Here is a 13,011-nt window from a genome sequence, read left to right as displayed (position 1 = left end):
ATAGGAAAACAGAGAACATAATACAGCTTCTGAAACTATTGTTTCAGAAGATGTTGGATTGTACGCCCTTTGGAAATTGACGGGTGGGAGAAAGAGCTAGAACTGTAAAGGTTTCCGAATTTTCCAAATGCAGTGTTTATGAGCAGCTAGAAATAAGCTTTTAGTTCAGGGGTCTTCCATTCTTTCTCAAGAATCTGTGTTTTATTTTGATAAATAACTCTGAAATTTGGGTCCTTTATTAGACACCATGCTGTGAAATCAAAACTAGAATCAACTTCTTCCTGTTCCTGTGGTAAACGAGCTCACTGCCTGTATTAGGGGAAGTGTGCCTGACTTCCCATCACAGTGGTTGTAGTCTGCAAAATACAAATAATGCTAAATCTTTCTTACCTCCAAAATGTGTTGGAGATGGTCACTTTGAATTAAGTAAAAGTATTTTTATGTCTGCACTGGAAATGGAAAATATTTTATAAAAGTTGGAATTTTTAACTAGGAATTGACAGACAACCCCTGATTGTAACATTCTCCCTAAAAACAAAAAAAAATATTCTTAGAATTCTAATTACAGTGCCAGGCATGGAAGTGCATGCCTGTAATCCCAACATTCAAGAGGCGGAGGCAGGAGACTTGACAACTTTAAAGCCAGACCAGTCTATATAGTGAGTTTCAGGCAAGTCAGGGTCCTGGGGCAATATTGTCTCAAAAAGAAAAAGAAAAATGAATTCAGAGGAAAAAATACTATTTCCAACTACATTAGTGCTTATCCTAGAGTCATTATGGTGATGGATAATTTGCATTTTCCTGATTCTAAAGTGATGAGTGTCTAATAGAATTCTAATGTATGACTGTGAGCCTATGAATCTTACTTGCTGCTCAAAAACACCAATAACACAATTGTAAGTTGTTAGAATAAGGAAAAATAATTATTCTGAAATATAACCAAACTAAAGAAGACAGAGGCTCTGTCTTAGTTACTTGTCTATTGCCATGACAAAGCATAGCAGCAGACAGACAGGCATAACACTGGAGCGGTAGCTGAGAGCTTATACTGAGATTACCACCATGAGGCAGGGAGAAAGATAACTGGGAATGATGTATGCCTTTTGAAACCTCAAAGCCTGCCCACCCACTGCCCAAAGACACACCTCTTCCACCAAGGCCACACCTCCCCATTCTTCCCAGACAGTTCCATTAACTGGGGACCTAGGACTCAGATATCCAAGCCTATGGGTGCCATTCTTATTCAAACTACCAATATCATATTATTTTGTGTGGGTATAAGCACCCGATTTATCTAGGGAGTAGTATAGAGGGTGGGCAGAAGGAGGTTACAAATACAGGATAGTCGATTCTTCTAATTCACAGACTACCAATACAATGCATGATTTGATAGTCTGTGTTTTGTAAATGTAAAAAAGAATTATTGAGGGGGAAATTTGGAATTACTCTCTTTTTTGTGCCTTTTCCAGAGAATGACTGGATCCCCAGTTGTCATCAGTACACTGAGAGCATGTTTTCAACAGAGAAAAGGGTAGATAGCAAATGGCCACCTTTCCCCTGAATTCTAAGGAAGATAAAGACAAGCAACTTTCTTCCAGAGGACAGGGGAGGAAGCATTTGACTGGCGAAGTCTTCAGGGTCATCAGCCAGATGAGTCGTGTGTGGTCGCAGAACTAGTGAGGAGCGGCTGAAAGAAAAAGGAGCATGGAGGTTCACTTAGGCCTTCCATCTGTGACACAATTTCAATGCGTCACTACAGACAAATTAAATTCCTTCTTTCTGTGTTTTGTTTTGGCTTTAGTTGAACAGGAACCTTACAAACTACATGAGCTAGAAACTGAGCTGCTTCTATAGGCTAAGCACTAAAGCAATCGCATCTTCATTCTGAACTCATTCTTCCTTATGCTCCTGCTTCATAGGGGTCATTGTCACCAGCTACTCACAAAGGACTTCTAAGGAGTTGGCACCTTCTTATTTTCCTCAAATGGAAATAGGACGCAGAGACTAATTCAGAGAAATATGGCCCTCTAGTTTGTCACTATCTTGTTGAGTCAGCCTCTCTAACTAAACCACCAGCACAACTGTAAGGCAACTTTGCACATCATATTCCCATCTTACCAAACTATAGTGTGTAAGTGAAAGTTTTACATATTTACTAATAACAACATGCTATTTCATATGAGTGTAAGAGTTTGCTTCCTTTGTCAAATTTAAAACTGTTGGAGATTGGCCAAATTTAACCTTAAAGTTGACCTTTCCCAATATTCAGCTTATATTATATAATAATACACCATAGTTTTATTTTCTTTTTTCTTTTAGTTTGAAAAAGGGTCCATCTGGGGCTTTTCCTACCTTAGCCTTTTCAATGTTGGGATTAAAGGCATACACTGTTGTGTCTATTTTATATTTTTTTTTTAAAGCCACAGCATTTAATTAGTTAGGAACATGTCTGAGAAGTACTTTAAACACAATTTATGCTTGAGTTTTTCAAAGTCTTTTCATCCTAAACGCTCTAAGAAGAACAGGATTATATGAAATCTTAAATAAACAAAAGAGACAAAAACAGACATGTTTTGGTTGAGGAAAAGTGTGATGCCTAGGGGCCTATCTACTTACTCCCTCTCCTCATCCTAAAGTGGAATCCAAGAGGGTTTACCTGGCACTCTTGGGAAATGACAGCTCTGCATTAGTGTAAATCATTTGCGGAATTTATTCATCCACTGCTTTTATCTGACACACTGAGTAAGAAATTGCCCAACTAATTAGATTTGCCTTTTACATCAAATGTATACGAGAGAGCCAGTGTCCTAACTGGTCTGTGCACTCAGCTGTCTAGAGTTTATGGTCAGTGACCTCTGGTGATTCTTGGCTATTACAATGAACCTGTAGAACATAAAGTCTTCACTTTTCTTCTGTTTGACTTTAAATGATGTATTTCATCATCAGGGGAGCTAACTGTCTAAGCATGTAAGTCTAATTAGCTTATAAAACAGTCTCAAATTCCACATATGCAATTGTATCTTTAATTTCTCATCTACATTCACATTTTCATTTGTAAGAATATAATTGGGCAGCTGGGCGGTGGTGGCGTACGCCTTTAATCCCAGCACTTGGGAGGCAGAGCCAGGCGGATCTCTGTGAGTTCGAGACCAGCCTGGTCTACAAGAGCTAGTTCCAAGACAGGCTCCAAAACCACAGAGAAACCCTGTCTCAAAAAACAAAAAAAAAAAAAAAAAAAAAAAAAAAAAAAAAAAAAAAAAAAAAAAAAAAAATTGGGCAATAGATAGATATGTGTTTTTCTAGTTTTAAGACTAAGAAAGTTTAAAAAGACATTTCTCATTTTTAGTAAGTGGGCCTACTTTTCTAATTTCTTTAAAAAAAATCTTTGAGACCTGCTTTCTACTGAAATTAAAACAATTCAAGGAGATCCAAAGGGAAGAAATTAACCCATTTTCTAGACTGACCACTGAAAATATAGCATTATTTTCCTGCCTGGCAGTGACATCAATTTGTTTCAACTTAATGTGGCATGAATTTTGAAGGATTTTACATATGTGGTGAAGGATTTCATCAGTAATCCATGCTTTCGATTCTTTGTGTTGCAAACACCTGTACTATTTTTTGCTTATTTATTCATTTTCTATTTTCATTATTTTAGAACTTCATTACTTATCATTATTCATGTACCTTTTAATATCTTTAATATAGTGTCAAAAGGTGTGCCAGGAGCTGGTCATATTACTGTGACTAAGACATGATCTTCTTTAAAACCTAATTCCAAAGTAAAAGAAGCCAGAAATTAATTGGAAATTATAAATATAATGGGGCAGATGATTTAAGAAAATATGCAGTGCTTTAAGATCCATCAGAGTTACGTCATCTGGCCTTGTTGAATCAGAAAATAATCCCTAAAATGTCAGAGAAGAGAGGCCATGAATCAAGAGACTGGTAGTAGGTGTTCTGGACATGAAGACCAGGAAAGTGAAGGCGTCATCATTTCCTACAAATGGAAAGAGTCTTCTTGACTGTGCCAAAGGCTTGGGACCTGAGTGTGTAGGAAAGAGATGTGATTCACAGTCATCAGCGGCCAGAATCACCTGGAAAGATGTCTACCTCATTTGGAAGGCAACGAAAGTTTGCACATTTCAGAAAGCCCATTCAATGCCCAGTGCAGAAACAGAATGTAGAAGACAGGCCAAGGAAATGGTGTGGGAGCTAGTCTAGATGTTCAGATGAGGACAGTGGTTGGTCCAGTGAGAGCCATGGTAGTGTGCTGGAGATTTCTGAAACAGCCATGTTTGGAGGATAATCAACACAAGTAGAGTGATTTTTCTTTTCTTATAATTATTTGTTGGAACAAGACCCAGCCCACTATATTTTTTAATAATATTTATTTATTATGTATACAATAATCTGTCTGTGTGTATGCCTGCAGGCCAGACGAGGGCACCAGACCCCTTTACAGATGGTTGTGAGCCACCATGTGGTTGCTGGGAATTGAACCCAGGACCTTTGGAAGAGCAGGCAATGCTCTTAACCTCTGAGCCATCTCTCCAGCCCCCCACTATATTTTTTTTAACAATAGGATCTTATATAAGTTTTTGTCTTCACAGAAACCCAAGCACCAAAGCAGCCTCTGATGCGATGAAGTGCATGTTCATTCTTGTCAATGGTGGATGTAATGTTTATATGGAAACATGGAAACCTCCATCCTAAAGAATGAATGACTAGTTGTGATGCACTAATCCTTGCACACCTTAAAATGTAGTCACTCTAGTAGACATCAAAGGTGCTTCCACCAAACAGGCCACTGCTGATCTGGCTTAACAGAGTTGTCCTTCTGAAGAGGACTCCTGGTAACAACACTGCTGGACCACCTACAACTGCGAAACAATAACCTTGGTGAGGGCTCCCAGAACAACCGGATAACTGGCAATTGATAGTTCATGGGGATGAAGCTGTCAATAGTTTATAACTTAGTGAACAACATATAGTCACATATACAATGGTTGGACTAAGCGATGAATGTGTCAGTGCGAAAGAAAAACAAAAATTTCATAGTGGTCATGTTTTAAAAACGACAAATGCGACGTCTGCCCTGCAGTATTCTGTGGCATCAAAAACTAGACAGACATTCCTTATAAACGTTTTCACCTTTTTCAGATTGTGGCAAACGAGCTATCCCGTTAATTGCCAACAGAATCGTGTCCGGAAACCCTGCAGCTAAAGGTGCCTGGCCTTGGCAAGTTTCTCTTCAGCGCAGCAACATCCATCAGTGTGGCGGCACCTTGATTGGGAACATGTGGGTCGTCACGGCAGCACACTGCTTCAGAACGTGAGTTGTTGAACTTAAGTCAGCCCCATGTTGCTGAAAACCAGGAGCATTTCCATAGTCTGAGTGCCAAAGTCCCAAATATGACTGAAGTATAATAAGTAAATCTTTCTGATCCTCTTCTAAAGTGATGCTCTCCTTGCATACTTATTCGGAAAGTTTGGTAGGAATAGAGTAGTAGTGAATATTGTACCAGTACCTGTAGCGCACCGTGCCCATCTGCACTCTAGGCGCTGCAGTACAGTTTGTGAACCGGGCAAGGGGCTGGAGATCGAAACACACAAAGACACACAGACAGAGACACACATCATCCTTGAAGCAGGAATGCCCCCTTTATTGTGTACCAGAGCCGCTTACACAGAGATCCTTAACTGATAGCCACGCCCCAGCCAAACGCACCAGAAACCACTCTCCTGCCATCAGGAACTGCTGAGGGTCTCGTGCTCAGAGCAGCTGCAGGCACTCAGATCAGGGGAAACCAGAAATTCAGGATCTGGGGATGGGGAGGGGGTTCACAGCTCCCAACAAATACCCATTAATTAAGTCTTCAGAGTTTTAATTGAAGAAATTACAACAAAGTAGAACTTACTCCAACACAACACATGTACTAACAAACGCAGCTCTTTTTTACTCTCTACTTAACGTGAGTGCCTGCTCCCGTCAAGCACTTCGCCAGTCTCAGTGCTGCTCATAAACTGCAATTGGAATCTGCAAGGAGGCAGGAAGTACGGAACTGTTCCTGGAGACCAGCCCAGGTCAAGTTCACAGCACGGACATTAATTTGGTGACTACCAAAGTTTGATTATGATTCCACATTGCATCTGTAAAAAGCAGAGCCAGAATATGTGACCTGTGAAACCTAAGCTGATCAATTCTTACCGGGAGAGTAAATTGTGAACTGGGCGGCACAGTTAAAGTTAACTGGGGTGGCAACGGGCAGGCAGGAGTAAGCTGTTTGCTTGCCTTCCCGTTCAAAGTGCAGTTCATGGAGCCGCAGCACCCACATCGCCTGGGAATTCGTCAGGAATGAAAATGGTTTAAACCCTATCCCAGAGCTACAGGCTCAGGAGCTGGGTTTTAATCAAAGCCCCTAATCTTATGTGTGCACATTAATATTTTAGATACGTTGTCCTACATGATGAAATCTTATTCCGAGAAATCTCTAATACAGATAATAGAGTCATATTAACTGATCTGAAAGTACTGTCATGTTTTTCGAGAAGACTTAGGGAGTCAAGAAAGAACTTGTCAGCAGGCAAAGCTGCTCAGAGATGAAAGGGATGCCAAGTTGAACAAAGGGATTCTAAAGTGGAGCACGCCTCCATCTGCAGGCGCGATCAAGCAGAGGCAAGGAAGAGTTGACAGCGGTTTTGTATCAACAATTAGCACAATTGTTAGGCTCTGTGGCGCTACAGGCACGCGATTAGGTGCTTCAGACTTCTTTATGTAATCCTTCAAACCCTCTCTCCATATCAGCCTGATGGGGCGCCCTTTCACGGAGAGGCGAGTATAGCAGTTCTCAAAAGCACAATCTGAAATTGAGTTAACACAAGGCTTCATTACACGGAAGACAGGGATGTCCTAGCATCAAAAGATATGCATATGTAAATGAGACCACATAAGCCCCAGTTTTAAAACTTTAAAAGAATTCCAGTATCCCTTAAATATCCCATAAGCATTTTCTCTCTCCTGTAAGACCCTCTGGCACCCACCCCCGTCTCCAGCATCATCTTCCGCCATTCTTCCTCTGGTGTCTGAAACTGAATCTCATGTGGCCCAAGGCCCTCAGATGCTTCCCTGGAAACTTGTTGTCCTGACTGTCTCATAGCTGACAACTCTCCCTTCACTGGTGTAAAGTTATTGTACTAAAATAACAATAATAAAAAAGAGCCTTCCAAAGCTGCATAGCACTTGTACCTTATACATTATCCTGTTTTATTTTATTAATCATCTTTAGAATTTGTATTATTTATCAACATTTTAATTTATTTTATATTCTCCTTTCTTGAAGCATAACACTCATGGGAACCGAGTGTTTCTGTCTTGTTCACTTCTTTGTTCTTAGCATCTTGATAATATTAGGCATATGCATGGTTAATAAGGATTTGTTAAGGGAACACTTCTAAAACTCAATACTTAAATATAAAATTCATTTCCGATATGCTATTTGTATGTATTTTATACTTAAATCATGGGCAACAGACATTTAAATGAAATGAAACTGTAATTGCAAACAAGTGTTATTGAGAGCGGTATTTTTTTTTTCCTGGGGTAACCTAACTCCATGCAGCTGACTAATATAAACGATGTAGTTAATGAATTCTGTGTGGCTCATGTATGCTGCTAATCTTTTCCAGTAATTCAAACCCACGCCAGTGGACTCTTAGTTTTGGAACAACAATAAACCCTCCCTTAATGAAAAGAGACGTCCGAAGAATTATTATGCACGAGAGGTACCGCCCCCCAGCAAGAGACCACGACATTGCTCTTGTGCAGTTTTCTCCCAGAGTCACCTTTTCAGATGAAGTACGCCGAATTTGTTTGCCGGAACCTTCTGCGTCATTCCCACCAAATTCAACTGTCTACATCACAGGATTTGGAGCACTCTACTACACTGGTGGGTACCTCTGAACACAGAGCAGATGTCTCAGTCCTTAGCAGAGGAATTTCATCGCCTGTATTAAGTGAGATCTCGTTTTACAAAGTGCCAAAAACCCAACACAAAATAGAAACAAAGCAAATTTGGTCCTTGGAATTCAAGAGTCCTGCATGAGAAATCTGGCTTAGATACAGGTCGAACACAAACTTTAGATGGTTTTTGCTACACCTTAGACCTCTAAATCCTTGTACCTGAGTTCCACTTTTCCCTAGTTCATTGGAAAGGACTCTGGCGCCACCCAGTGGCAGAAGTAGTCTATACGAGGTCCAACCATGAGGAAATTCTAAACCTTATCTGATTTGGCCAGGCGTTGAATACTCTCCCTTTTAATTATGCCAAAGTCAATCTGATTAAAGATATTATTTCTATGAAAAATTTCCCAGAACTTTTCCATGTAACTTAAAACTAATCACGAAAATGATTTCCATTGCACTCAGAGAGTCCAACCCGTACGTGGGGAAAGAGAAATAACACAAGAATATTGGGGGCTATGCTGGACAGTTCTACCAAACAGAGAGCCGTGATTTCCTATTATTCATTGAGAAAGACAGTTCCAGAATGTTTGTGATATTCTTTGTTTTCCTCTGCTTCTGCCTGCTTAGGATGTGGATGCCTAAATTTGTTCAAGACAAATTTATTTATAAGCCATTACACTGTGATGTAATGCAATTATATTCATGGTAGCTCTTTGCAAATGCATAGGACTGGATAAACATATAATGTAGGCAGTGTTTTATCAAGCCACGAAACAATACCATGTTTGTCATACCAAGAAACAATGACAAACAAGCATGTAACATTTGTGGGGACAATCTGAAATCCATAAACATAAAGTCCATTTAAAAAAATAGGATATATTCTTTAACAATAAAAACTGGTTTTGAGGACTCAAGAAGTTAACAGCACCGACAGCTCTTCCAAAGGACCCAAGTTCGGTTTCCAGCACCCACATGATGGTTCAGTCATGTAATTCCAGCTCCAGGGGATGCAGTTCTTCTGAACTCCATAGACACTGCATGGATGCTGTGCACAAACATATATGAATGCAAAACTTCTATATACATAAAATCAAAATTAATAAAAAATAAATATATTATTTTGGAAGTAAAAAATTCAAGGATTCTCTAGAAAGGAAACCAAATGGTCATCCTGCTTAGAGAAGTATTTATTAAAACTGGTAATACAACAACCGTCATTAAATGAACCAGTTTTATGTGTTGCTTTTGTTTGGAGACGGGTCTCACTGGATAGCCCTGTCTGTCCTTGAACTGTCTATGTAGACCAAACTCATCTCAAACTTGCAGAGACACATGTACCTCTCTGCCTTTCAAATATGGGGGTTAAAGGCTTTTAGCTAGAATTTTTTTTTTTCTCTAGCACAGTTCACCCTAACCGCAGTCTGCATAAACAACTTTAGAGTGAAGAAGACTGGAGAAGAACCCGCTCGCTTCAGTCCATCTAAGAAATACCTATGGAAAGTTCTGAGACCGCTTTGTTTTTTCTTCAGGGGAATCTCAAAATGAGCTCCGAGAAGCCAGGGTGCAGATCATAAGCAATGACGTGTGCAAGCAACAGCAGGTGTACGGCAATGAAGTCAAGCGTGGGATGTTCTGCGCGGGATATCTGGAAGGGATTTATGATGCCTGCAGGGTAGGTTGCGGAGAGAAAATCACCAAGGTCACTAAGCTTTTTGCCCAGTCCAGGAAATAGTTTATGTTCTTTATGCTAGCGCAGCACAGACATTCTGACATCTCCAAATGTGTAACCGCCATAGTATGTAAGTACCTTAAGTGTTTTATTATTAAACCACCTGAAACGAGTAAAGAATTTCATCGATGCTATCAAACACGACATTTAAATGTCTTAATAACCAGGAACTCACAGGATAAGAGGATAGTAATGTCTTTGTGCACAACAGGTGCATGTATGTATTAAAAGGCAACAACCATGTACACTGAACTGTAGAACACACTGGGTGGAAGAAGCCATTTCCATTTGACAACATTTGGAAAGGAAGAATAAGTTTTCTCCAGTGGAACCTCACTGGCACAAACCACAGTTAAGGGTAGACTACATGCCCAGCAACAGACAGCCAACACATTTCTCATTTGTTAATTTCTTTTATTTGTCTGTTTGCTTTCTTAAGCTAGAAAGAAGGCTTGGAGTTGGAAGGGTAGGAAGTGGGGAGGATCTGGGAGATGGAGGAGGGGACACCATGATCAGAATGTGTTCACTGTACAAAAAAAGAATAATTTGTTTTCAATTAAAACAAAAAGAAATCAGTGGGTGGGTTCAGGCAACACCTTTCTGGAGAATTTGACTCGCTCATAAGTAATATTTATGAGACAAGTATCACTGGTAAGAACTAGAACTCATAAGATCTGGTGAAGGGTAAAGGGTTAAATATCCATTGCCACGACAGAAAAGCAATATGTGCCATCTAGTTGAGAAAAAAAAAACAGCAATGAAAATAATTGATAAAGAGTTAAATACAATAAGAAAGGTTTAAGCCATAAAATGGTACCCCTAGGAAACAGACTAGATAAGATCTACACATACACTAGTAATAAAATAAGTGATTCATCAAACTTTTGTAAGTGATAAACAGTTTAGCTAATTGTTTTTCTCTTGTTTATTCTCAGGGTGATTCTGGGGGACCATTGGTTGTAAGAGGCAATAAAGACACTTGGTATCTCCTTGGAATTGTGAGCTGGGGAGACAACTGTGGTCAAAGGAACAAACCCGGAGTTTACACACAAGTGACTTATTACCGGCGCTGGATTGCTTCAAAAACGGGTCTCTAACAGGCTACAGACACTAAACCAAATAGTAGCAGGCAGGTCATATGTATATAAGAATTCAGACATTCATTTGGTGGCACTGGTACAATGAAGCGAGATTAGATAGCTGGACCTAGCAACATGAAACACATGTGATTCATTTCAGAATCACTTATTTGTGAAGTGATGGGTTGTTTTGTCATGCAGCAAAGATATTCATATCTTTAAGCCAAGTAAATTGGACTGTACATGAGACGCATTGTGTAGGTTTGAAGATAGCCTAGGAGACTTTTAGAGTGTGTTTTTCCTGGGTGCCTCCTCAAGTGAAAGACTTTCTGAACTCTCAGAAATCTCAAGGTGCTCATACTATGCCCATGATATCTCCAGAGCTCGCCAACTCCTCTTGTCCTCTTTACTTTCCTCCTCTGTTTTCACGAGCTTTCTTTCACAGACAACACGTTTGCTACTTCTAAGTGCATATAAGGAAACTTTATAAAAGAAGATTGTATGCAACCATAAAAGTTTGGTGGCAAACTAAAGCAACGGTAGTCAAACCTTTGCTGGAAAACCTTTCTGATTTTTCTATGATTTTAAGACACACACACACACAACCATGTGAACGATAGTCACATCACCATCCCCACTGCATAGATATATGTAAAAGAAATAGCGATTAATGTTTTATATAAAGGAATTGTTTACTCAATATGTAACTTTTGTCATGAAAAATTGAGAGGGTATGCTAATTTTGTGAGCATTCTGTTCCAGGATAGGTGTACAAGAATTTGACATTTTGAATGTGTATTTACATATTTTGGCCGCCAGAGGGAGATATTGTCCAGTATTACCTTAGGTCAAATGCCTGAACACAATTGAGAATTTAACACATAAAAGAAATCTGTTTCTTCTTTTTGTTTTTCTTTTCTTTTCTTTTTTTTTTTTTTTTGTTTGTTTTTCGAGACAGGGTTTCTCTGTGGCTTTGGAGCACGCCTTTAATCCCAGCACTCGGGAGGCAGAAATCTGTTTCTTTACAGAAAGAAAATTTCTGATGCCTTTGTTTCTGCCACCAAGTACACCAGAGGTTCATGCTTTGATTATTTCAATCATGGAACCTTATATATTCTCTCTCAAACAAAACAACAAACAAACAAACAAACAAATAACTCATGCAGGCATCAAGAGAATGAGGTTACAGTGCCCATAATAGAATTAGATAAAGTTCTCTTGGAATATTTCTTGGATTTTGAGATGTATGTGTTTCTAAGTCAAGATATATAAACAGCTTGATAAAAATTGGAAATTTGCATCCTTGGCTGTCAAAGTCACATGTACCCTTTCCTTACAAAGTTTCTTTATGGCTGCTGTATCCACTATATCAGGAAACCCATGACATTTTTCACTAAGTGTTATTGATTTGAACTAGGAAACTTACTGTAATGATTTTAAAGAATTCTCAGGTAGCTGCTGTCAATGATCTGAACTCACTTCAAAGCAAAGTTGCTCCTTCACACACACACACACACACACACACACACACACATTTCCACATAAATTTTCTGTGTTGTGGTGGTAAGATATGATTTTGCTTCTAATGCTAAGATTCAGGAAGTCTTGGAGTTGTAAATGATATGTTCTAAACTGTCTGCTGCAGCATTTCATTTGGGGCTGTGTGGGAAAAATACTGTTTTACCATTTTAAATCTAATAAAGTTGGTGATCAGAGCATTCCATAAACAATATCATGGAGTCTCTGTTCGGATCATAGTGTGAGTCTTTCAACTCTTGTTAAGAGATATATCCGTTAAAATAAGGAATCTAAGATCATTCTTAGCTACTTAGTCAGCTGGCATATGTGAGGCTTTGTCTCAAACAACAACAAAAACATCCAACAAAAGAATTATACTCTCAATAAAGGACTGGGCAGGAAAAGAGACCCACACACAGACCCAAGGTGGGCCAACCTAGGCTCCCAGGAGGAAGTATGGTTGTGCCCAGTGTCATGACAGGTCAAACCAGGATAAAAAAGACCCACAAGCATGTCTGGGGAGGTCTACCCGGGACTCCAAGGAGAAAACACAGTCCTGCCCAGTGTCTTGCAGCACCAAGCAGATAGGGACTATTATGGTCACAAAATGTGTGGTCTGGTGTAGGGGGGAGAGAGAGAGAGACAGAGACAGAGAGACAGGGGCAGACAGAGGCAGAGACAGAATGGTTCATGACCTGAAGAGTTGAAAGTGGCAA

The 13,011-nt window shown here is 39.6% G+C and overlaps 1 protein-coding gene across 1 annotated transcript in view; it reads left to right on the top strand.

Annotated features, from left to right (window-relative positions):
• The window catches only part of Tmprss11a (transmembrane serine protease 11A), a 31,453-nt gene extending 20,658 nt beyond the window's left edge, over positions 1 to 10,795 (top strand). The window contains exons 6-9 of the mRNA XM_050149688.1: positions 5,164 to 5,335; positions 7,690 to 7,949; positions 9,499 to 9,641; positions 10,634 to 10,795. Of these exons, the coding sequence (XP_050005645.1) occupies positions 5,164 to 5,335; positions 7,690 to 7,949; positions 9,499 to 9,641; positions 10,634 to 10,795 (737 nt within the window). The remainder of the gene's footprint in view (positions 1 to 5,163; positions 5,336 to 7,689; positions 7,950 to 9,498; positions 9,642 to 10,633) is intronic.
• The last annotated feature ends 2,216 nt before the right edge of the window (positions 10,796 to 13,011 follow it).

Source organism: Alexandromys fortis, unplaced genomic scaffold (genome assembly GCF_014885135.2).
Source record: "Alexandromys fortis isolate MF-2015 unplaced genomic scaffold, M_Fortis_MF-2015_v1.1 scaffold_0, whole genome shotgun sequence".
Classification (NCBI taxonomy): Eukaryota; Metazoa; Chordata; class Mammalia; order Rodentia; family Cricetidae; genus Alexandromys; species Alexandromys fortis.
The sequence above is the reverse complement of the archived record's forward strand: the minus strand, read 5'-3'. Positions and strand labels throughout refer to the sequence as shown.